General features: G+C 43.7%; 1 protein-coding gene across 23 annotated transcripts in view; it reads left to right on the top strand.

Annotated features, from left to right (window-relative positions):
- ADGRE1 (adhesion G protein-coupled receptor E1) overlaps window positions 1–22057 on the top strand; it is an 88890-nt gene extending 66833 nt beyond the window's left edge. For 17 of the 23 annotated variants that reach the window (XM_021083972.1, XM_021083962.1, XM_021083958.1 and 14 more), the window contains 10 exons: window positions 744–941; window positions 3359–3558; window positions 4181–4351; window positions 6941–7135; window positions 8764–8999; window positions 9967–10033; window positions 12785–12876; window positions 18217–18385; window positions 18499–18597; window positions 21633–21899. In XM_021083972.1, the coding sequence (XP_020939631.1) occupies window positions 744–941; window positions 3359–3558; window positions 4181–4351; window positions 6941–7135; window positions 8764–8999; window positions 9967–10033; window positions 12785–12876; window positions 18217–18385; window positions 18499–18597; window positions 21633–21638 (1433 nt within the window). In that variant the 3' untranslated portion in view covers window positions 21639–21899. Of the gene's footprint in view, window positions 1–743; window positions 942–3358; window positions 3559–4180; window positions 4352–6940; window positions 7136–8763; window positions 9000–9966; window positions 10034–12784; window positions 12877–18216; window positions 18386–18498; window positions 18598–21632 lie in introns of all 23 variants that reach the window. The other 6 variants (XM_021083974.1, XM_021083951.1, XM_021083973.1 and 3 more) reach the window with 6 other exon arrangements.

The following is a 24051-nucleotide window of genomic DNA, read 5'->3' as shown; positions in this document are numbered from 1 at the left end:
TTTTTTTTTTTTTTTCTTTTTAGGTTTAGCATATGGAGGTTCCCAGGCTAAGGGTCGAATCTGAGCTTCAGCTGCCACCTACGCCACAGCCACAGCAACACAGGATCCAAGCCACGTCTGCAACCTACAGGATCCTTAACCCACTGAGCGAGACCAGGGATTGAACCCATATCCTCATGGATATCAGTCAGGTTCATGACCACTGAGCCACACTGGGAACTCCTAATATTTGGGATTCTATGTGAAGTAATGGGGTGTGGAATTGGAGAGTCTGAGAACAGGTGTGGTGTTATCTGGCTTATGTTTTAAAAGGCTACCTCTGGTTCCATGGTCTATTTTGCTTTCATTAAGAGACCTGTCAGGTGAGACATCTGAGGCTCAGAGAGGTTAAGTTGCTAGTCAAGTTTACACAGCTGATAAGGGGCAGAGCTGGGCCACCTAGTTAGTGACTGCGGAGCCTGAGCCCTGACCACTGGGCTGGGTTTGCTCCAGACCCTTCCAATGTCTGTTGGCTTTGGAAAACTTGTCTAAATTTGGAGTAGTCAGGAGGTCCCGACTCTGCTGCCTTCCATCACTGTTGCCGTCACGCCCACATTTCCTGAAGCATGCCCTAAGATATGCCAAGAGTTCCAACAGGGTTTCTCATTTTTTGGGTGCTATCCCACTCCAGTTATTCATCAAGGGGGCTCAAGATCTTCCCTGGGACACCTCATCCTTTCTGTTCTTCCTTCACTTGTAACCAGGGGTGCACACGTTTCTTGGGCAGAAGCCAAATTCAGGACCAACCTTCTGGGTCTCCTCCTGTGAATTCTCCCTTTCAGATATTGAAAGCAAAGTTATCAACAAAGGATGCACTGAAGAGGATGAGACCTTTAACTTGAAAGCGAAAGGGGATAAGATGAAGATTTGGTGTTCCACCATCAAGGAATCCGAATCCACAGGTACAGACCTGCTCCAGAGAATCAAGGAGGGTGGTTAGGGGGCATTCGATCAGCAACTATTCATTGATCACCTCCTGGGTGCCAAGATCTGTGCCAGGTGGTGAGGGAGTCAATGATGGTAGAGGCAGAAATAGCCCATGTGCTCAGGAGTTTTCCATCTTCTAGAGGAGTCAGACATTAAAGAAATAATCTCACAACACTGGATGGAATTCCCATTGTGGTACAGTGGAAATGAATCTAACTAGGAACCATGAGGTTGTGGGTTTGATCCCTGGCCTCGCTCAGTGGGTTAAGGATCCGGCGTTGCCGTGAGTTGTGGTGTAGGTCGCAGATGCGGCTTGGATCTGGTGTTGCTGTGGCTGTGGCAGTGCCAGCAGCTGCAGTTCCAATTAGACCCCTAGCCTGGGAACTTCCATATGCCGTGGGCGCAGCCCTAAAAAGAAAACAAAAAACAAAAAACAAAAAACAAAAAAACCCCACAATTCTGGAGTGTCAAGATGTTCCCTATCCAGCATAACAGCAGCCACCGGTCACATTTCGTTACTAAGCGCTGGAAGTGTGGCTGGGCTGTGAATGTAAAAGACATGGCATATTTCAAAGGATGCAAAATAGCTCATTAATATTTCTTTTATATTGACTACATGTTGAAATGGTAATATTTTGCAGGTACTGAGTTAATATGTAATTAAAATTACCTTTTTTAAAAAAAATTTTTTAAACGCACCCACGGCATATGGAAGTTCCTGGGCCAGGGATTGAATCTGAGGCACAGCCATGGCAATGCTGGCTCCTTTAACCCACTGGGCCGGGTTGGGGGTTGAACCCAAGCCTCTGCAGTGAATGAAGCCACTGCAGTCGAATTCTCAACCCACTGTGCCACAGCAGGAATTCCAAAATTGTTTGCATTTTTTTTTAACTGTTCCAAAACGCTACTAGACAATTTAAAATTACGTATACGGCTCATACTACATTTCTAGGAGACAGGGCTAATCTAGATCAGGGATTGGCAAACTTTTCCCAGATAGGGTGGGTAGTAAATATTTTAGGCGTGGAGGGCAGTACAATCTGTTGCAATTGTTCAACTCGACTGTCAAGAGTGCAAAAGCATTCATCATCGATATGCAAATGATGGGGTGGGCTGTGTTGCCGTGAAACTCTTACCTCCAATAAAGCAGGCAATGGCTAGATTCTCCTGTGGGCATTCTTTGTCACCCCCTGATCTATATGCTGTCTGGAAGGCACAGGGAGCAGTCTAGGACACATCCCTGGAGACCACCGACATTGATTGAAAGGGGAAGCCCACCAAAGAGATGGAACAAGGTTAACCATAGTATGGAAGGGGGACCTATTTCCTGCTGCTGAGTGGGCTTGTCCCTTAAAAACACAAATTCAAATTTAGTTTGAAATATAGCCAAGATTTTTCTTATTTTTATTTATTTTAAAAAATGATTTAAAAATTTTTTGTTGGGGGATAGTTGATTTACCATGTGGTGTTAGTTTCAGGTATACACACAGTGACTCTGTTATACATAGACCTATCTCCATCCTTTCTTCCCATGTAGGTTATTACAGAATGTTGAGTAGATTTCCCTGTACTATACAGTATGTCCTTGTTAGTGATCTGTTTTATATGAGTAGTGTGTATGTGTTAATCCCATCTTCCTAATTTATCCCTCCCTACCATGATTTCCCATTTGGTAACCCTAAGTTTGTTTTTGAAGTCTGTGAGTCTGTTTCTGTTTTGTGAATAGGTTCTTTTGTATCATTTTTATTAGATTCCACATGTAAGTGATATCCTGTGATATTTATCTTTCTCTGACTTACTTCACTTAATAGTTGATTGCCTGGGTCCATCCTTGTTGCTGCAAATGGCATTGTGTCGTTCTTTTTTTATGGCTGAGTAATATTCTATTGTATATAGGTACCACATCTTCTTTTATCCACTCCTCTGTCGATGGGTATTTAGGTTGCTTCCATCTTAAATGTAGCCAAGATTTTTCCAGGTGTTAGCACCTCAGGATTTCTTTTTTCTGATTCTGGGGAGGGTCACCTACCTAGAAGTCCAAGGCTGTTCAATCCTCCGAGAAAGCCAGTGAAGATGCAGAGATGCATGGGATATTAAAGTAGGCATGCTGTAGAGCACTGGGAACTATATCTAGTCACATATGATGAAGCATGGTGGAGGATAATGTGAGAAAAAGAATATATGTATGCATGACTGGGTCACTTTGCTGTACAGTAGAAAATTTGCAGAACACTGTAAACCAGCTAAATGGAAAAAATAAAAGCCATTAAAAAATAAAAAAAATAAAGTGGGTATGTGTGTGTGTGTGGGTTGGGTCATCCACAATAACTACTGAGCAAATAATTCCTTTTCTTTTTTTTTTTTTTTTTTTTGCATTTGGGGGAAATTTCAGGAATCAGTGGGGTGGCTTTTGTCTCCTTTGAGCATATGGAGTCGGTTTTAGATGAAAGATTTTTTCAAGACCCTCAGACCCCCTGGGCCAACTCCAAGAGAAAGCTGAAGATGAATTCTCGCATTGTTTCGGGCATCATAACAGGGGAGAAGAAAGAGGGATTCTCTAAACCAGTCATCTACACTCTGGAGAACATTCAGGTTGGTGAAAAGGTTTCCACTATGTCCCCATATACCTGTTTAGAACTTCCCATCCTCTAGTGGGCTTAGCTTGCTTTTTTTCTTTTGGAAATTTTAAAAATAGGTTTTCCTTTTTTTCTTTTTCTTTTTGGCCATGCCCGCAGCATGCCGGAGCTCTGGGGCCAGGCATTGACCTGAGCCACAACTATGACAATGCCAGATCCTTAACCCACTGAGCCATCAGGGAACTCCTTAACTCATTTTTGATGGGGAGCCATTAATTTCTAGCAACTAAAGTCCCTCCCCTAAATCCACCACTAGTAAAATGAGCTCTTGTATTTCTATGTGACACTTTTCCATTTGTCCGTGGGCAAGGTTTAGGTTAGAGTAAGTCACGTTCATGCAGGATCATTTACCTGGACTTTTTTTTTTTTTTTTTTTTTTTTAACATTAGCTCTGACCAAGTTAGTGGTGGAGACAGGTCTGGCAACCAAGACATTTCTTTTCATCACCACCCATTGAAATATCAGCATTTTTCTCCATTCCCTGTAGCACATACCTGCATCTTCTTGAGGCTGGTCAGATGGAATTCATTCAAGAGGGCGTCTCAGGTAACCAAAGCCTTTGCATTTTCACTTTTCAGCCAAAGCAGAATTTTGAGAGTCCCATCTGCGTTTCCTGGAACACAGATGGGAAGGGAGGTAGATGGACTCCGTCTGGCTGTGTGACCCTTGAAGCTTCCGAGACACATACTGTCTGCAGCTGTAATCAAATGGTGAACCTGGCCGTCATCATGGCTTCTGGGGAGCTTACGGTCAGTACTGATGCTCTGTACTCTGGCTCCCCTAATCCAATGGGAAAAGATTGATGAAACATCCATTGTGTGCCTCTCATGGCAGTGGGAGGGTGCCAGGGGGCCACAGAAGGGGTGCGTGCCGTACTGTTGGTCTTGGAGAAATTCGTGGTCTGGTGGGGAAGCCATGGCACTGGTATATAAGATGAGAAAGGACCCTAAATAGGTGCAGGCAAAGTAACAATCACAGACCCCATTGTCTGAGCACCTACGATGTGCGAGACCCCTTCAGTGTTTTTCAGACCCATTTCACAGCTGAGGCTCAGTAGCCTGCCCAGTCAGGAAGCTAGTAATTGGTGGAGATGGGATTCGAACCCACAATGGTCTGAGTCCAGAAGTCTCTTTCCACAAACTCATCTGCAGACCTACATCATTTTGTTGCACTTCACTGTATTGCACTTTGCAGACATGGTGTTTTTTCAAAATGGAAGTTCTGTGGCAACCCTGCCTTGAGCAAGTCTAGTGGCACCATTTCCCCAACAACATTTGCTCACTTCATGTCTCTGTGTTCCATTTTGGTAATTCTCGCAATATTTCCAACCCGCCACGAACAAAAGATTATGACTCACCAAGGGCTCAGAGGATGGTAGCATTTTTTAGCAGTCAGTATTTTTTTTTTTTCCAGAAGATTCATGAATCACAGACCCAAAGTGAATCATTTACTAATGCAGCCCCAAATCACATCTGTATTTTGGTAGCCATATCACATTATTGTTGATTCACATTCAGTTTGTAATCAACTATGCTTCAAGTCTAATTCACATTATGTATTTGACTACTGGACAAGATGAGCTTTGTCAGCCTGTATTTTTTAAAAACTATTTTTTGAAGCTAAGTGCTGAGCACTTGCGTTATTCTTTCAATGTCTCATCTTTTCACTTTCTAGCCCATCAGCCCATTAAGCTCTTTGTAAACTTTGTTTAAGTCTGCTCATTTGTGAATGTCTTCATGCATCTCAATGAAAAAGATTAGAAATAAGTTCTTTTCAAATTAAGGTATGTCCATTTTTTTTTTTAGCCAAAGCTACAACACACTTAATAAAGCACAGTATAGTGTAAATATAACTTGCCTATCCCGTCAGGTCTGAGAGTCTGTTCCCTGCCAGGGTGGTATTAAATGCTATTTAGAGGAATGTAAAACTTAGGACTTAAGAGATTTGGATCCAAAGCAAGTCTGGCTTAGCTTCAATCCCATCTCTATCTCTTCCTGGCTGTGTTTCCTAGGGCAGGTCACTTAACCTCTCTGAGCCAAGCAGGTCTTTCACCTCCAAAATGAGAATGAGAAAAAAAATAACAATGAAAGTTAACACTCATATAATGCATCATATGTTTCCTGCATTGTCATGAGTACTTTAAATATTTTCATTGAATTCTTCTAGAACACACCTACACGGTAGTTATCATTTTTAACAGATGAGGAAACTGAGGCCCAGAGCAGTTAAGTATCTTGCCTAAGCTCAAACAGCTAGAGCCTGTAGTCAGCTCTCTTACCCACTACCTCACAATATCATAGAAAAGAGTGGAGTTCCCTCTGTGGCTCAGTGGTAACGAACCTGACTAGTATCCATGAGGACATGAGTTCGATCTCTGGCCTTGCTCAGTGGGTTAAGGATCCAGTGTTGCCATGAGCTGTGGTGTAGGTCTCAGACGCTGCTTGGATGCAGCGTTGCTGTGGCTGTAGTGGAGGCTGGCAGCTGCAGCTCTTATTCAACTGCTAGCCTGGGAATTTCCATATACCACAGGCAGGCCACCCCCCTGCCCCCCAAAAAAAAGTGAAAGAAAGAAAGAGCTCATGAGATGGTGCTTGGCATATCTTTAACACAGAGAAAGCACCCAAATAAACTTAAAATTAATTATAAATAAAGGCATAGGGAAGGACTCATTTAATCATTTCCACTCCCAGATGCTGGGGCATCTCTGAATGCCTATTATCAGTCCTGGTTCAGTGCAGGAAACAGGAACCACTCTAGGTATTTCAAGCAGGAAGGTATTTAATACAGGGACTTGGATGCTCACAGACTTGCTGGAAGGGATGGAGCAGTTGAAGTCAGGGGGGCTGCCACTTGGGTTTTGCCTTCAAGATCACCCCTCAGCAGCTGTATTCCAGAGGTCAGAAAGTAGCTGCTGTCAGTTTTCCCACACCCATGAAATTAAAGATTGGACAATTGGAATGTGGCATCCAGCCACAGCTCACTCCTGCCTGCGGAAAGCTGGTATCTGCCTCCATTCTGCCTTGCAAAACTTTCATGCAGGCACCTTGCTGGAGAACCTAAGTGACATTTGGGACCTTAGCCCCAAGAAATTATGGGAAATGTAGTTTATAGGCATCCTACCCTTAGGAATGGGGCACAGGGCAGGGGTGAGACTGAGTGCTGATGGACGCCGAAGGATGAGTTTGGGCAATATGGGGTCCCTCTTAGTATCTGGGAGAAAAGGCCCCCAAGCTGTATATACTCAAGCCAGGAGTTTGAATAATTCTTTTTCCTGCCTGGGGTGTGGGGCAGGATATTGGTATCTTTTTGAGGCCCACAGCATATCTCTTTCTTGACAGATGGAGTTCGCCTTGTTTGTCATTAGCCACGTGGGCACTATCTTCTCACTGGTGTGTCTTGCCGTGGCCATCATCACCTTCCTGCTGTGTCGAACCATCCGCAACCATAACACCTACATCCACCTGCACCTCTGCGTGTGCCTCTTCCTGGCCAACTTGCTCTTCCTCACCGGTGCAGACAAGACCCACCACCAGGTCTCCTGTCCCTCAGGCTGTGTCCCCCTCTAGCTTCATCATCTCCACATCTGCCTCTGCCCATCCTTACCTAACTACTAGTTCCCACCCCAGGGAACTAGTAGTGCATGTGCTGTGCACACTCTCAATCCTCAGCCCCCAGATTCTCACCTCTTTCTTGTAGTAGGTCTCAGTTTAAAATTACTTCCCTGATCCTGTTACCTTTTGTGGGGGAGGGTCCCTCCCACTACGCTTTAAGCAGTTGCTTCTCACCTGGGATGATTCTGTTCGCCAGGGGACACTTTGCGATATCTGGAGATGTTATTTGTTTCCACTGAGAGGATGCTGCTGGCATCTAGTGGTGGAGGCCAGGGATGCTAAACATCCTGGAATGCACAGAAAGGCCCTCCCACGGCAGAAAGTAATCCAGAGATAGTGTTACAATGCTGGTAATGCTACAGCTGAGAAATTCTATTCCTTATCGCTGTTTTCCTTCCTTTCCCATCACCTATTTGAAACCATGTTGATTTTTTTCCCCTTTTTTGGCTGTACCTTGGCATATGGAGTCCTCAGACCAGGGATCAGATCCAAACCTCTGTTGCGACCTACACCCCAGCTTCTGTAACACCTGATCCTTACTTAACCTGCTACGCTGGGCCAGGGATCAAACTTGTGTCCCAGCGCTTCGGAGATACCGTCAATCCCCATGGCACCGCAGCAGGAACTCCCATATTGATTTTTTTTTTTTTTGTCTTTTTGCTATTTCTTGGGCTGCTCCCGCGGCATATGGAGGTTCCCAGGCTAGGAGTCCAATCAGAGCTGTAGCTGCCGGCCTACGCCAGAGCCACAGCAAGGTGGGGTCCTACCTGAGTCTGTGACCTACACCACAGCTCACAGCAATGCCAGATCCTCAACCCACTGAGCAAGACCAGGGATCAGACCTGCGTCCTCATGGATGCTAGTCATATTCTTTTCCGCTGAGCCGTGACGGGAACTCCCATTCTTTTTTCCCATTGAAATTATTACAAATTATCGTCTCAAGGTTTTTCCAAAGGGAGCATTACTGACATTTGGGGTGGGGTGATCATTCTTTTTGCAGACCTACCCCTTTCATTGTGGGATTTTAGATTTCCAGGCCCTTTGAGAACAAAATGCCTGTAGTGCAGCCTGCTCCCACCATGTGTCCAAGGGTGTGCAAACTTTTCCCATAAAAAGGCAGATATAAATATTTTGGCTTTTCAGATCCTATGGTCTCTGTCACCCCTACTCAACTCTGCTGTTCTAGTGTGAGCATAGCCATAGAAAGTTCATACATGGGGGTGGCTGTGTGCCAACGAAACATTGTCTACAAAACAGGCAGCCAGCCCATGGCTATTGTTTGTGGACCCCTCCCCCTCCCCCATGTCTTCAAACATCCCCTAAAGTAGGCTGATTGTCTATTTTCCCCCCAAACTCTCCCAGTGTTGTTAGCCGGTCTCCTTACCAAAGGGATGGTGCCCCTGGTGGCGACTCTATTTCTATGAATATTTGAGAAATGAATGAAGGGGCCATGTTTGGGGAACTCCAGTCAAAGTAGCCCCTCCCCCCTCTCCCTCTGAACCCGCCCTCTGGAGTAGGGGAGCCTGAATGTCCATGATTCTTCTCCGCAGATTGGCTGTGCCATCATCGCTGGCTTTCTGCACTACCTTTTCCTTGCTTGCTTCTTCTGGATGTTGGTGGAGGCTGTGATGCTCTTCCTGATGGTCAGAAACCTGAAAGTGGTGAATTACTTCAGCTCTCACAACATCAAGATGCTGCACCTCTGTGCCTTTGGCTATGGACTCCCGGGGCTGGTGGTGTTTGTCGCCGCCAATATCCATCCACAAGGTTATGGGATGTATAATCGGTAGGTGATGTCCCTCTGTCTCCCTGAAAAAAAAAAAAAAGATGATGAAGAAGATTACATGAACACAAGAAGAGAAATAACAGTAGCAGTAGTTGTGGCTACCATTTCCTGAGCTCTTTAGTTTATGTACTCTTGGTCCCAGGGCTGCCATGTACGGTAGCACAGGTTGCCTACTGCTCAAATCCAGGAGTCATTGTTGCTCTATGTAGGTGGATGGTGGTGATGTGAACAGTGAACTGGATTGCACAGTTTTAAAGTTATGGACTCTGGAGCCAATCTGCTTGCATTTGAGTCCTGGCCCCACCACCTTCCAGCTGTGCTATATGGGGCAAGTTACTTAAACTCTGTATGCTTTCATGCCCTCATCTATTTAATGGGGGCTCATGACAATCATAGTGTTATTTTGAGGGTTAAATGAATTATTATCTGCAAAACATTTAGACAGCGTCTGACAGAGTGTAAAGCATTACATATGTTATTACCACCAGGTCTGTTATTACCACGGTCTGTTTTACAGCGAGGTGTGTTTATCACATGATTCCATGTAAGATATCAGGTGGTATGCTAGTGAGTACTAAATTTAAAAAATGTCATTTTTTTTTTCTTTTGGCCACTCCCGTGTCATATGGACGTTCCTGGGCCAGGGATTGAATCTGAGCCTCAGCTGCGAGCTGCGCCACAGCTGCAACAATGCTGGATGCTTTAATCCACTGAATCGTGCTGAGGACTGAACCCATGCCTCAGCAGTGACCTCATTTCAGAGACAAAGCCAGATAGATCCTTAACCCACTGCACCACAGTGGGAACTCCTAAAATACTTTTGTAGGGTGTTAGAAAGAAAATTGCCAGCGTACCAAACTCATGGTTTCACAGACATGTTTCTCTCCCATCTGTGCATTTGGTAGGGTGCAAATAATTCTAGCATCAGGACTCTGAGACAAGCTCTGACTCCTATTTCTCTCCATAGCTGCTGGCTGAATACAGAGAAAGGGTTCATCTGGAGTTTCCTGGGGCCAGTGTGCACAATTATAGTGGTAAGCTGATTGCTCAATACAGAATGTTTTGGGGGAGGATCAAGGAGACCGGGGGACCCTAGGAAGTACCAGCGGAAATTGTGAAGCTGTGTGTCACTTGTTCCTCAAAACCTTTCTCCATTCTGATCCTTGAGTCTTGAGATTTCCGAGTTAGAGTGTAATTTCTTTGATGTGCGATTTTTTTTCTTGTATTATTACTATTATTTTTTTTAGGGCCGCACTGTCAGCATATGGAAGTCCCCAGCTAGGGTAAGGATTGGAACTGTAGCCACTGGTCTATGCCACAGCCACAGCAACTCAGGATCCAAGTGGCATCTGTGGCCGACACCACAGCTCACAGCAGCGCCAGATCCTTAACCCACTGAGTGAGGCCAGGGATGGAACTCGTCATGTCCTTATGGATACCAGTTGGGTTTGTTACCACTGAGCCATGACGGGAACTCCGATTTGTGATTTTTTTTTTTTTTTTAATGCTAACATGCAAATCCCCTGGCAGGGACCACCATCTTATCCTTTGTCTTTCAGTAAGAACGGGTCTCTCAATTTCTTCTGGGTATAGATGTTGAATAAGAGAAAAGGTAGCAAGAAATTAAGAGCAGTTGGTGGGAGAGAAGCGTTGGAGAAAGGGAAATGGTGGGAAGGAGGCAAAGGGAAGCCTGGAGATTTTTTTCTTAGCTTTACGGAGGTTTAATTGACAAAAATTGTATATGTTTAAAGTGTGGAACTTGAAAAAAAAAGACCTTGATATTTTGACTATGTAAACATTGTGAGATGCTCACCACAATTAAACTAATTAACAAATCATCACCTCAAAGTTACGTCATTTTTCTTTGTTTAAAAAAATTTTTTTTTCCTTTTAGGGATGCACCTGTGGCATATGGAAGTTCCCAGGCTCGAAGTCGAATCAGAGCTGCAGCTGGAGCCTAAGCTGTGGCCACAGCCATGCCGGATCTGAGCCACATCTGTGACATGCTGCAGTTCACAGCAACGCCAGATCCTTAACCCACTGAGTGAGGGCAGGGGTCAAATCCACATCCTCATGGACACTAGTTGGGTTCTTAACCCAATGAGCCACAACAGGAACTCCAGAAAGTATTTTCTTTTTCTCTTTCTTTCTTTCTTTCTTTCTTTCTTTCTTTCTTTCTTTCTTTCTTTCTTTCTTTCTTTCTTTCTTTCTCTCTTTCTTTCTCTCTCTCTCTCTCTCGCTCTCTCTCTCTCTCTCTCTCTCTCTCTTTCTTTCTTTCTTTCTCTCTCTCTCTCTTTCTTTCGATTTCTTGGGCCGTTCCCACGGCATATGGAGGTTCCCAGGCTAGGGGTTGAATCAGAGCTATAGCCACCGGCCTAAGCCACAGCCACAGCAACGCGGGATCTGAGCTGCATCTGCAACCTACACCACAGCCCACGGCAACGCCGGATTGTTAACCCACTGAGCAAGGCCAGGGATCGAACCCATGGTTCCTAGTCGGATTTGCCAACCACTGAGCCACGACAGGAACTCCTATTTCTTTTAAAACTTATTATTATTTTTTTGCCAAGATGTATGGCAGCTTGATGTGGGATCTCAGTACCAGACCAGAGATCGAACGTGGGTTGCAGTGGTGAAAGTGTGGATTGCTAACCACTAAACCACCACCCATAAATATATCCATCCTTTTTTCCCTATATAGCTTGTTGGAAACTATTGAGTAGATTCCATCAATCTACTATCCAGTAGGTTCTTGTTCATCATCTGTGTGATACAGTCATGTGTACATGCTAGTCCTACCCTTCCAATTCTTCCCTCCCCACAATGGTTTCACCTTTGGTAGCCATAAGATGGGTTCTGAAATCTATGAGTTGGAGTTCCCATCATGGCGCAGTGGAAACGAATCCAACTAGGAACCGTGAGGTTGCAGGTTCGATCCCTGGCCTCCCTCAGTGGGTTAAGGATCCAGCGTTGCCATGAGCTGTGATGTAGGTTACAGAGGGCGACTCAGTTTTGGCATTGCTGTGGCATAGCTGTGGCATAGGCTGGCAGCTTCAGCTCTGATAGCCGCCAGCCTAGGAACCTCCATATGCTGTGGGTGTGGCCCATAAAAAAAAAAGAGAGAGAGAGAGAGAGAGAAATCTGTGAGTAGAGGTAAAAAGAGAAGGCTTCAGGTGTAACCTGATTACCTGATTGGAGGCTCTAGGCATGGGGACCCTACTTAGGTAGGCTCTCTAAAAGTGGGGCACCCTGTGTGGTTGATTAGGGGTACATATTGGCTTTCTCTTTTAGGTCCTTTTTTTTTTTTTTTTTTTTTTGGTCTTTTTGCCATTTCTTGGGCTGTTCCTGCGGCATATGGAGGTTCCCAGGCTAGGGGTCGAATCGAGCTGTAGCCGCCGGCCTACGCCAGAACCACAGCAACACGGAATCCGAGCCGAGTCTGTGACCTACACCACAGCTCATGGCAATTTTGGATCCTTAACCCACTGAGCAAGGCCAGGGATCGAACCCGCAACCTCATGGTTCCTAGTCGGATCCGTCAACCACTGAGCCACGACGGGAATTCCTCTTTTAGGTCTTAAATTAGAAGCAGGGGCAGAAATTAGGGAGGCTGTCAATGATTAGTCAAGTCCTGGTCGTTTGGGGTCAGTTGCTATAGGAGGTCATTGTTTGGCTTTCTGGAGTGGTTACTGCTGACTGCAGGTCAGAGTTCTATTTTTACAGATGGCCTAGCCATTGTCTGTTCGTAGATCCAGTCTCTCTCTCTCTTCTGCTTGACTTTGTAGGTCAATTCCATCCTCCTGACTTGGACGTTGGGGATCCTGAGGCAGAAGCTTTCCAGCCTCAATGACGAAGTCTCGACGCTCAAAGATACCAGGTGTGGTCTCCTCCATCTTTTCTCCTCCTCTTCCAGGCTCCTTTCTTTCCCCAAATGTTCACTGAATACCTTGTGTAAGCCTGTGTCCTGTGCCCAAAACGGAATAGCACAGTGTCAGACCAGGGGGGCCTCAAACCTTAGCTCTGCCACCTAAAAGCTGTGTGACCTTAGGCAAGTTACATAACCTCTCTGAAACTCAGTTTCCTCGTCTGTAAAATGAGGATATGAATGTTGACCACTTCATGTGTCTTACAAAGCATTCAGCAGTTACTAGGAAGAGTGAGTCTTTCATATATTAAAAGTATTAACACTTTCTCTAATTCTTCTCCTGTGCATACTTATATGTCCATACTTACAAATCCAGACTCATACTATTTTAGTTAAAAATTTTTTTTTAAATTAAAGCAATGTTGATTTACAATGTTGTGCCAATCTTTGCTGTATGGCAAAGTGACTCAGTCATATATATATATATATATATATATATATATATATATATATATTCTTTTTATATTTATTTCCATCATGGTCTATACCAGGAGATTGGATCTATTTTATTTTTATAACTGTTTTTTTTCTTTTTTCTTTTTTTTTTTTTTTTTTTGGTCTTTTTGCCATTTCTTGGGCCGCTCCCATGGCATATGGAGGTTCGCAGGCTAGGGGTTGAATCAGAGCTGTAGCCACCGGCCTACGCCAGAGCCACAGCAACGGAGGATCCAAGCCGCGTTTGCAACCTACACCACAGCCCACGGCAACGCCGGATCGTTAACCCACTGAGCAAGGGCAGAGACCAAACCCGCAACCTCATGGTTCCTAGTCGGATTCGTTAACCACTGCTCCACGACGGGAACTGCTATAACTGGTTTTTTTCTTAATAACACGTCACATATTTTTATTCAGTTAGAAATTTGTTGACAGTATCTTTTTTTGTATAGTGTTTCAGTGTAAGGACACAGCACAGTTTATTTAAATTATCCCGTATTTACGAACATTTAAGTTGTTTCTTTTCTATTTTTTTTTTCACTATCATAAACTATACTGTCTTGAAATACCCTTGTGGATAAATTTTCCACATCTGTTGTTATTAAATATAATAATAGGCATGAAATTGCCTGTGTCAAGGAGTAGGGCGGGTTGTAACACTGTTAGTATAGATTGCAAAGAGTTTTCCAGAACATGTTTCCATTTACCATAGTGTTTGTTTACCTGCAGTTTTGCCAACACTAGGGTTTATCATTTTTGTTGTTTCACTGAATTAAAAGATGAAATTTATAATCTCATTATTTCAGTTTTGCATATATATTTTACCTTATCAATATGGGACTTTTTCATATTTTTATAGGCCATTTGTTTTCTATCATTCAACTAGCCTTATTCAACTAGCATTCTTTTTTTTTTTATTATTATTTTCCCACTGTACAGCAAGGGGGTCAGGTCATCCTTAGATGTATACATTGCAGTTACAGTTTTTTCCCCCACCCTTTCTTCTGTTGCGACATGAGTATCTAGACATAGTTCTCAATGCTATTCAGCAGGATCTCCTTATAAATCTATTCTAGGTTGTGTCTGATAAGCCCAAGCTCCCGATCCCTCCCACTCCCTCCCCCTCCCATCAGGCAACCACAAGTCTCTTCTCCAAGTCCATGATTTTCTTTTCTGAGGAGATGTTCATTTGTGCTGGATATTAGATTCCAGTTATAAGTGATATCATATGGTATTTGTCTTTGTCTTTCTGGCTCATTTCACTCAGTATGAGAGTCTCTAGTTCCATCCATGTTGCTGCAAATGGCATTATGTCATCCTTTTTTATGGCTGAGTAGTATTCCATTGTGTATATATACCAAATCTTCCGAATCCAATCATCTGTCGATGGACATTTGGATTGTTTCCATGTCCTGGCTATTGTGAATAGTGCTGCAATGAACATGCGGGTGCATGTGTCTCTTTTAAGTAGAGTTTTGTCCGGATAGATGCCCAAGAGTGGGATTGCAGGGTCATATGGAAGTTCTATGTATAGATTTCTAAGGTATCTCCAAACTGTTCTCCATAGTGGCTGTACCAGTTTACATTCCCACCAGCAGTGCAGGAGGGTTCCCTTTTCTCCACAGCCCCTCCAGCACTTGTTATTTGTGGATTTATTAATGATGGCCATTCTGACTGGTGTGAAGTGGTATCTCATGGTAGTTTTGATTTGCATTTCTCTTATAATCAGCGATGTTGAGCATTTTTTCATGTGTTTGTTGGCCATCTGTATATCTTCCTTGGAGAAATGTCTATTCAGGTCTTTTGCCCATTTTTCTGTTGGGTTCTTGGCTTTTTTGCTGTTGAGTTGTATAAGTTGCTTGTATATTCTAGAGATTAAGCCCTTGTCAGTTGCATCATTTGAAACTATTTTCTCCCATTCTGTAAGTTGTCTTTTTGTTTTCTTTTTGGTTTCCTTTGCTGTGCAAAAGCTTTTCAGTTTGATGAGGTCCCATGGGTTTATTTTTGCTCTAATTTCTATTGCTTTGGGAGACTGACCTGAGAAAATGTTCATGATGTTGATGTCAGAGAGTGTTTTGCCTATGTTTTCTTCTAGGAGTTTGATGGTGTCCTGTCGTATATTTAAGTCTTTCAGCCATTTGGAGTTTATTTTTGTGCATGGTGTGAGGGTGTGTTCTAGTTTCATTGCTTTGCATACAGCTGTCCAGGTTTCCCAGCAATGCTTGCTGAATAGACTTTCCTTTTCCCATTTGATGTTCCTGCCTCCCTTGTCAAAGATTAATTGACCATAGGTGTCAGGGTTTATTTCCGGATTCTCTATTCTGTTCCATTGGTCTGTCTGTCTGTTTTGATACCAGTACCACACTGTTTTGATGACTGTGCCTTTGTAGTATTTCTTGAAGTCTGGGAGAGTTATGCCTCCTGCTTGGTTGTTGTTTCTCAGGATTGCTTTGGCGATTCTGGGTCTTTTGTGGTTCCATATAAATGTTTGGATTGTTTGTTCTAGTTCTGTGAAAAATGTCATGGGTAATTTGATAGGGATTGCATTGAATCTGTAGATTGCTTTGGGTAGGATGGCCATTTTCACAATATTGATTTTTCCAATCCAGGAACATGGAATATCTTTCCATTTCTTTACATCTTCTTTGATTTCTTTGATTAAGGTTTTATAGTTCTCGGCATATAGGTCCTTTACCTCTTTGGTCAGGTGTATTCCGAGGTATTTGATTTTGTGAGGTACAATTTTAAAAGGTATCATTTTTTTGTATTCCTTTTCTAATGTTTCATTGCTGGTATACAGAAATGCAACTGACTTCTGAATGTTAATCTTATATCCTGCCACTTTGCTGAATTTATTAATCTCAACTAGCATTCTTTTTTTTTTTTTTTGGTCTTTTTACCATTTCTTGGACCATTCCTGTGGCATATGGAGGTTCCCAGGCTAGGGGTCTAATCGGAGCTGAGCTGCCAGCCTATGCCAGAGCCACAGCAACTTGGGATCCGAGCCGTGTCTGGGACCCACACCACAGCTCACGGCAACGCCGGATCGTTAACCACTGAGCAAGGGCAGGGATTGAACCCGCAACCTCATGGTTCCTGGTTGGATTCGTTAACCACTGCACCACCATGGGAACTCCTCAACTAGCATTCATTTTAAGAACCTTCTAAAAGCAGACTTTGCCTGACTTTTATTGTCAGTAACCTGAGGGTATCCTTTACTTGTTTTCCTGTCAGTATCCGATTCCTCACCCATCTTGAATATTTTTTCTAATAGCCATTTTTAAAAAGTTAATGCAAAAAGTTAAAACTAAGTCAATACATGCAACCGTGGTGAGAAAAAGTAGTGAAAAAGGAGCAGATATATGGTAATTCCCTATCTCTTCCTTGGCCCTCTGGATCCACAGATGTCTCTTACCTTAAGCAACGATTATCACCCAAATTTAGCTTCCTTCCAGAATATTCTCTACTTACATATCCATCTTCTACTATATACATGATAGGATACTGTACATTATTATTCTGCACTTTTTTCCCCACATAATGTGTAACTTACTTCATATCAATACTTAAGGTTAAAAACAACTAATAGAAGAATTTCCTGTTGTGCTTTAGCAGGTAAAGAACCCACGAGGATGCAGATTTGATCCCTGGCCTTGCTCAGTGGGTTAAGGATCCAAAGTTGCCACAAGCTGCATCATAGTTTCTGGATGTGGCTCGGATCTGGCATTGCTGTGGCTGTGGTGTAGGCTGGCAGCTTCAGCTCTGATTCGACCCCTAGCCCAGGAACTTCCATATGCCATAGCCATGGCCCAAAAAAGACAAAAACAAAACAAAACAAAACAAAACCCAAAAACTAATGAAATTATTTATTTTGTGCCAGACACTGATCTAAGTACCCTTAGGGTCTTCCCATCTCATTATTTTTTCTGTAGAACAAGCAATACCATTACATATGTATTGTATTATTATCTCTCTATCAGTTTGAGGAAACTGAGGCACAGTGAGGTTAAGTAACTTACATTAGCCATAAAATCAGTGAGTGGATCAGTCAGAGTTTATTTGTAGTTTATTTATCTGACCCCGAGGAAATACCCTTATCCACTCTAATACATTATCATGCTCATCTTATTTTAAAAAATGTTTTTATAGCCTACTCTATAGATTCCAGTTCTGAACATTTCATAGAAATCGAATCATACACTATGTGGCCTTTAGTAACTGGCTTCTGAAAAGGAGCATTATGTTCTCAGGGTCCATCCATGTTATAGCTAGTGTCAGTGCTCCTCTCCTTTTCCTGGCTGTGTGATATTCCACTGCGTGGATGGACCACATTGTGCTTGTCTGTTCATCTGTGGATGGACATTTGGGGATGTTTTCCTTGGGGGAGAGGGAATGGGAAATGACTGCTTAGAGGTACATAGTTTCTTCGGGGGTGATAAAAGTGCCTTGGAACTGGATAGTGGTGGTGTTTGTTCATCGTGAAAGTCTTAAATGTCACTGGATCACACTGTGCCTTTAATGGCCAGAATGATTAATTTTATGGTATGTGAGCAATGCCTCAATAAAGAGGAAGGCTTATTTCATACGATGGCTTCACCATTCATATAAAATGCCCCAAATTCTTGAACTGGTGGGTCCTTGAAGCCTTTTACAGACAGTATTGCATTAAAAATGTGTGTCTTTGTGCCCAGGTGTACCCGTAGGTCAGTTGCCTTTTCAGTGTCTATGGGATTTGATTTTCCTACCTCTGGGCTTGGAGATTCTGCCTCATGTTTATTCTTCTCCAGGTGATGGGTCTCACAGTGGCAGCCTCAGACTATACCTGGGACCTTATCCTCTGCCAATCTTTCCCTCCAGGTTGCTGACATTCAAAGCCTTTGCCCAGATCTTCATCTTGGGGTGCTCCTGGGTGTTGGGCATTTTCCAGATTGGACCCATAGCCGGTATCATGGCCTACCTGTTTACTGTCATCAACAGCCTGCAGGGAGCTTTCATCTTCCTCATTCACTGTCTGCTCAATCGCCAGGTATGGAGCTGCTGCCCTCCCAGTCCCCCTCCTTCCAGGGGCCATGCCTCTGCCCCCACGTGTTCCTGCATCTTGCAGCAATTCACCTCCCTGACACCTGTCTCCACCTTCAGGTACGGGAAGCGTACAGCAGATGCATTACTGGGAAGACCAAACCCGGCTCCCAGACCTCCGGGATCTCACTGTCATCCGTTCCCTCTGCTTCCAAAACGGTGAGAGACTGCATGTGTTACGCAGGTCAGGGTCAGATGGCGTGTCTGCTTCTCAGCTGGACTAGACAGCGCTGTGCATTGTGTACCCACTGTGAGCTAAGCACGTCCACGTGCATCAGCTCCTGTGATAAAGTGTGGGCTTCAAGGGTGGGGATTCGGGAACCAGGCTGCCTATGTTTAAATCCCAGCACTGCCCTTCAGGAACTCTGCAAACTGAAAAAGATAAAGTCATGACTCACAGATAGAAAAGAAGCCTAAGTTAAGGATTTTATTCTGCTCATTAGCGAGGGAACCAGTAGGTGTTATAACTGACTCACAAGAGAATGCAAATAGACATACACGTGTATTACATCATATATATAATGTGTATGATGTATTTAATGTATACATAATACATAATAGTACACACATAACATATACAATGTCATCACATACTACATAAATATGTTTGTCTTCTCTTTGAACCAGTTATACTCTCTGCATGATTCTCTTAATTATATTAATATATAACAGTTATATATTATATAAGTATACATATAATTGTGAATATACAATTATATATAATTATTAATATTATATAATACATAAATTTTATAATTTATAACTACAAACATACAATATATAAATTTCATGTTCTGTAATATATGTACATTGCACATATAACTGTAAATGTACACATATAATTATTATAAAATATAAAAATTGTATATTATATAATATACAGTTATAAATATAAGACATTATATTTAATTATACATATAATTATAAATATACAGATGTTATATAATTATTCATACTCTAATGTAAAATTCATATGGGTGTATCATATATGTATTAATATATGATTTATCATACATATATAATCTCGAGTATTGAAATGAATGTGTAAGTAGAGGCAAACTGTTTTTTCCATGAAATTACTCACCAACACTGTCAGTTATTTAAAATTTACAGAATTGTAAAATAGCTCCACCATGGGTCAGAATTGGAGAGCCGGGGAGAATGTCCTCTGACAAGGCATCATTTTTCCTCGAAGCACACATTTTCTCTCCACCATGGATCTCTTTTCCAGTCTCATGGCACACACAGCATCTATTAGCAATGAACCCCCAATTTTAAATAGTGTACAATCCAGCCCCTCTCCTGAAGCCAAGGCTCACATAACCTATCTGCCTACTAAATGCTCCCACTTAGATGTCTAATAGATTTTGCAGGTGTAACATGTTCCACACGAACTTCTGAGCCCCCCCACCTCCCATTTCTGCAGAGGGTCTTCTCTCTTTCTATTGCTGGGGTGGGTGAAGCCATGAGGTTTACCTTGACTCTGCCTCTCTTCTCACCTTCTCCCATCTCCCATCCATCCGCAAATCCTGTTGACTCTTCCTCAGAATGGATCCAGAACCTTACTGCTTCTCTTTCCCTTCATTCCCTCCGCTGTGGTCCCAGTCTAATTAACTGTCTCTAGCCAGGATAATGAAAATAACCTCAAGAGGCGCTCTTGCCTTTTCCCTGCCCTGCCTTTGATCTGCTCTCCCTGCAGCCACCAGAGGGCGCTCGTGAATACCTGAGTCAGATCACATCCCTTCTCTGCCTGCAACGCGCCATGGCTCCTACTTTACTCAAAGTAAAAGCCAAAGTCCTCCTGGTGGCCTACAAGGCCTTGTCTGATCTGACTCTCTTTTCCTTCTTGACTTTGTCTTCTGTTAATCTACTGCTCATTGCACTTGGCTCTAGCCACACTAACATGCTCAAGATTCTTCAAACATGTTAGGCTCACGTCCTTTTTAGAAATCTTGAGCTGAATGCTCTTGAGCGCTTTGAATGTTCTTGTCCTGAGACGCACCTGGCCAATGCCCTCACTTCCCTCACCTCCTTCAATTCTTTCTTCCAAGTTTCTTTTCTTTTTCTTTTTGTCTTTTTGCCTTTTCTAGGGCTGCTCCCACAGCATATGGAGGTTCCCAGGCTAGGGGTCTAATCAGAGCTGTAGCCTTCAGCCTATGCCAGAGCCACGGCAACGCAGGATCCGAGCCGCGTCTGCAACCTAACACCACAGCTCACGGCAACGCTGGATCCTTAACCTACTGAGCAAGGCCAGGGATCAAACCCACAACCTCATGGTTCCTAGTCGGATTCGTCAACCACTGAGCCACGACGGGAACTCCTCTTACAAGTTTCTTATCAATGAAACTCTTTCTCACAACCCTATTTTGTACAGCCTTCTATTTCCCTACCCTGGTATTTATGCTTCCCCTGTTCCTTATCTTGATGGTCTTTTCAGTACTTTCCACTTTTTAACACTATACTTTCCTTATTTATTTCATGTGTCTTTCATGGTCTTTCATCCCCTACTGGAATGTATTATTTTTTTCACTGATGTATTCCAATCACTAGTAACTAAGATCCACTGGCTTCTTTAAATAGGACATTCTTTTTCTTGCAAGAACAGAAGCCCAGAGTTAAGTGTTGCTTGTATTAGTTCTATTGCTTAGTGGTATAGTTAAGGATCTAGGCACTCCCTAGTTTTCCATTCTACCATCAACATGTTTGTTGGCTTTTCATCAATTATTTTCATGGTTGCAGCATGGCTGCCATAGCTCCAGATGTCATGACCACATTCAAGGCAGGAAGAAGAGGGATGGGGCAGAGTTTCCATCTGTCCTTTCAAGCCTCTCCCTTTAGTGGGAAACTAAAGCTTTTCCAGAAACCCCTTACAGGATTTCTCTTTTACCTAATTGGTCAGCACTGCTTCACATGACCGCTCATAGTTTCTCAACAGAATTTGATAAAACAAGTATTTGACTTTCTAGCTTCTAGAGTGAGGGTATCAATAGGGAAAAGGTTGGAATAGCTTTTGAATTTGCCGACAGTGCCTGCCACATCAGGGGTAATCACTGCTAACAGTTTAATGTTTATCCTCCTAGTTTTTGTTGCCGTATTTGTTGCTCTCTGCATTTATAAAAGCCATGCTGATATAGATGTGACCGTTGGACTCCCATTTGTGCTAATTCTGCCCCTGATTATGATTTCTCTTGAAGGGTTAAAGTCCTCTCTTGCTTCCTAATACACTATGGAACAGCATTTTGGAAAGCAAATGCCTGCAGAAGTCTATTCTGAAATCTTCTCTTCATGGCTTAATGCGGAAATGCAGGATCCTGTTGGCCCCAGAACTCTGAGCAATTTGGAGCATGGATGGTTGGGGCAGATGTCCCATGGCTTCATGCCCTGGCGAGAAACAAGAATCTCTGCTCCTGGTTACCATCTTACCTTCTGTGCTCTGCAACTCTTTGACTTTCCAGAGTTTTGAATACATCAAAACAGCACAACAGCAGGACCAAGATCTTCTGGCTACCATTTTTTTTCCCCCTGCATTCATTGATGCACGACCTTGAGTGTGCCACCCCAGCACCTGTCGCATGCTTGGCACACAGAGTAGCCCTCAATAAATGATGTGTCTTCTGACTGGCTGGCTTACTTTTCCTCAAAGACCCCTCTAACTTTTAAACAAATGGTCAGTGACATTGTAATTAGAACCCCAGGGGATAAATAAAGTGCGTAGACATATGGGCTACTTTGGCAGAATCACTTAAAAGAGTTTGGTCACTAAGTGGGAGTGGTGGCTGGGACAGCATTTCACAAAAGTTGGAAGCACTAGATGACAGCACCCTTTGGAAGTATTCTGGTTTCCTGAGAGCTTGCAGGGAACCAGGATCCAGCATCTCCTTCCTTCCAGGAACTTTCTTTCTTTCTTTCTTTTTTTCCTTTTCTTTTCTTTTTTTTTTTTTTTGCTTTTTAAAAAAAGCATATGGAAGTTCCCAGGTTAGGGGTTGAATTGGAGCTGCAGCTGTCGGCCTATAGCACAGCCACAGCAACTTGGGATCCAAGCCTCATCTGTGACCTGCACTGCAACTCATGGCAATGTGGGATCCTTAACCCACTGAGCAGGGCCAGGGAGTGAACCTGAGTCCTTGTGGATACTAGTCAGGTTCATTACTGCTGCACCACAACGGGAACTCCAAGAGTTCATTTAGACAGGTTTCAAAAGTGTGTGTGCCATCCTTGCTGCCATTCAGTGCCTGGTTTGTCCAGACTGTTCCATACAGAGGTGACAGCTCTAAGGGATATTGAAACAAGAGACCACATGCCTCTTAACCTTTAGCCAAATGTGGTAAATTTTTTTTCCCCACCCCTGACATATGGAGTTCCTGGGCTAGGGATCAAAGCAGACCTGAAGCTGCAACGTACATCACAGCTGCGGCAATGTTGGATCCCTAACCCACTGTGCCAGGCCAGGGATCGAACCTGCATCTGTGCTGCTACAGAGACACCAATGACCCTCTTGCACCATAGCAGGAACTCCCAATTGTGGTATATTGATTGCATCAATGGCCTCAAGAAGGGTCTCATGTCTCCACACCCCATTCCCTGTAACTTTGAACACCTTCCTGCTCTGACCCTGGCTTGGTTTCCAGATTTGCTTTGGCCAGTGATGTTAGCAAGCATGACTCAGACAGGTTTCAAAAGTGTGTGTGCCATCCTTGCTGCCCTTTATGTGATGCATCTCCCTTGCTCCTGCACCCCTACCATGAGAACATGCCCAGGATGACTTGTTAGAGGGACGTGAGTCACCCATGGAGGAGACTTTAGTCATCCTTTTTTTTTTTTTTTTCTTTGCCATTTTTTGGGCCGCTCTCGCGGCACATGGAGGTTCCCAGGCTAGGGGTCCAATCGGAGCCATAGCCACCAGCCTACGCCAGAGCCACAGCAACGCGGGATCCGAGCTGCGTCTGCGACCTACACCACAGCTCACGGCAACACCGGATCGTCAACCCACTGAGCAAGGGTAGGGATCGAACCCGCAACCCCATGGTTCCCAGTCAGATTCGTTATCCACTGCGCCACCACGGGAGCTCCTAGTCATCCTTTTATACCCGAGGCTGTTTGTAATCAGCCATGTCACCAGCTTGTAGCTCACTGCGGCCAAGTGGGGAAGCCCAGCCAAGATCAACAGACCTACCCAGCCAACCCACAGATTCAGGACATACAGTCAAGCCTCATGATTTTCAGACACTTAGATTCAAGAGACGTTTCCTGGGAACCATTGCTTGTGGCAGTTGCCCAGTGCGACAGTAGCCAATGTGTTGTCAACATTGTGCATTGAATCACATTGTTGCACTGTGATTGCAACAGCTTGAAACATTCCAAGAACTCTTCATTTCCTCCTTAGTTATGAGGATCTATACTTTTTTCTGTCTTTTGAGGGCAGCGTCTGTGGCATATGGAGGTTCCCAGGCTAGGGGGTGAATCAGAGCTGTAGCCGCCAGCCAACGCCACAGCCACAGCCACGCCAGATTCGAGCCAAGTCTGTGATCTACACCACAGCTCACAGCAATGCCAGACCCTTTCATCCTTTTAGACAGCCCAGGGATCAAACCTGCATCCTCACGTCCTCATGGA

The sequence above is a fragment of the Sus scrofa genome, chromosome 2 (genome assembly GCF_000003025.6).
Source record: "Sus scrofa isolate TJ Tabasco breed Duroc chromosome 2, Sscrofa11.1, whole genome shotgun sequence".
NCBI lineage: Eukaryota > Metazoa > Chordata > Mammalia > Artiodactyla > Suidae > Sus > Sus scrofa.
The sequence above is the reverse complement of the archived record's forward strand: the minus strand, read 5'-3'. Positions and strand labels throughout refer to the sequence as shown.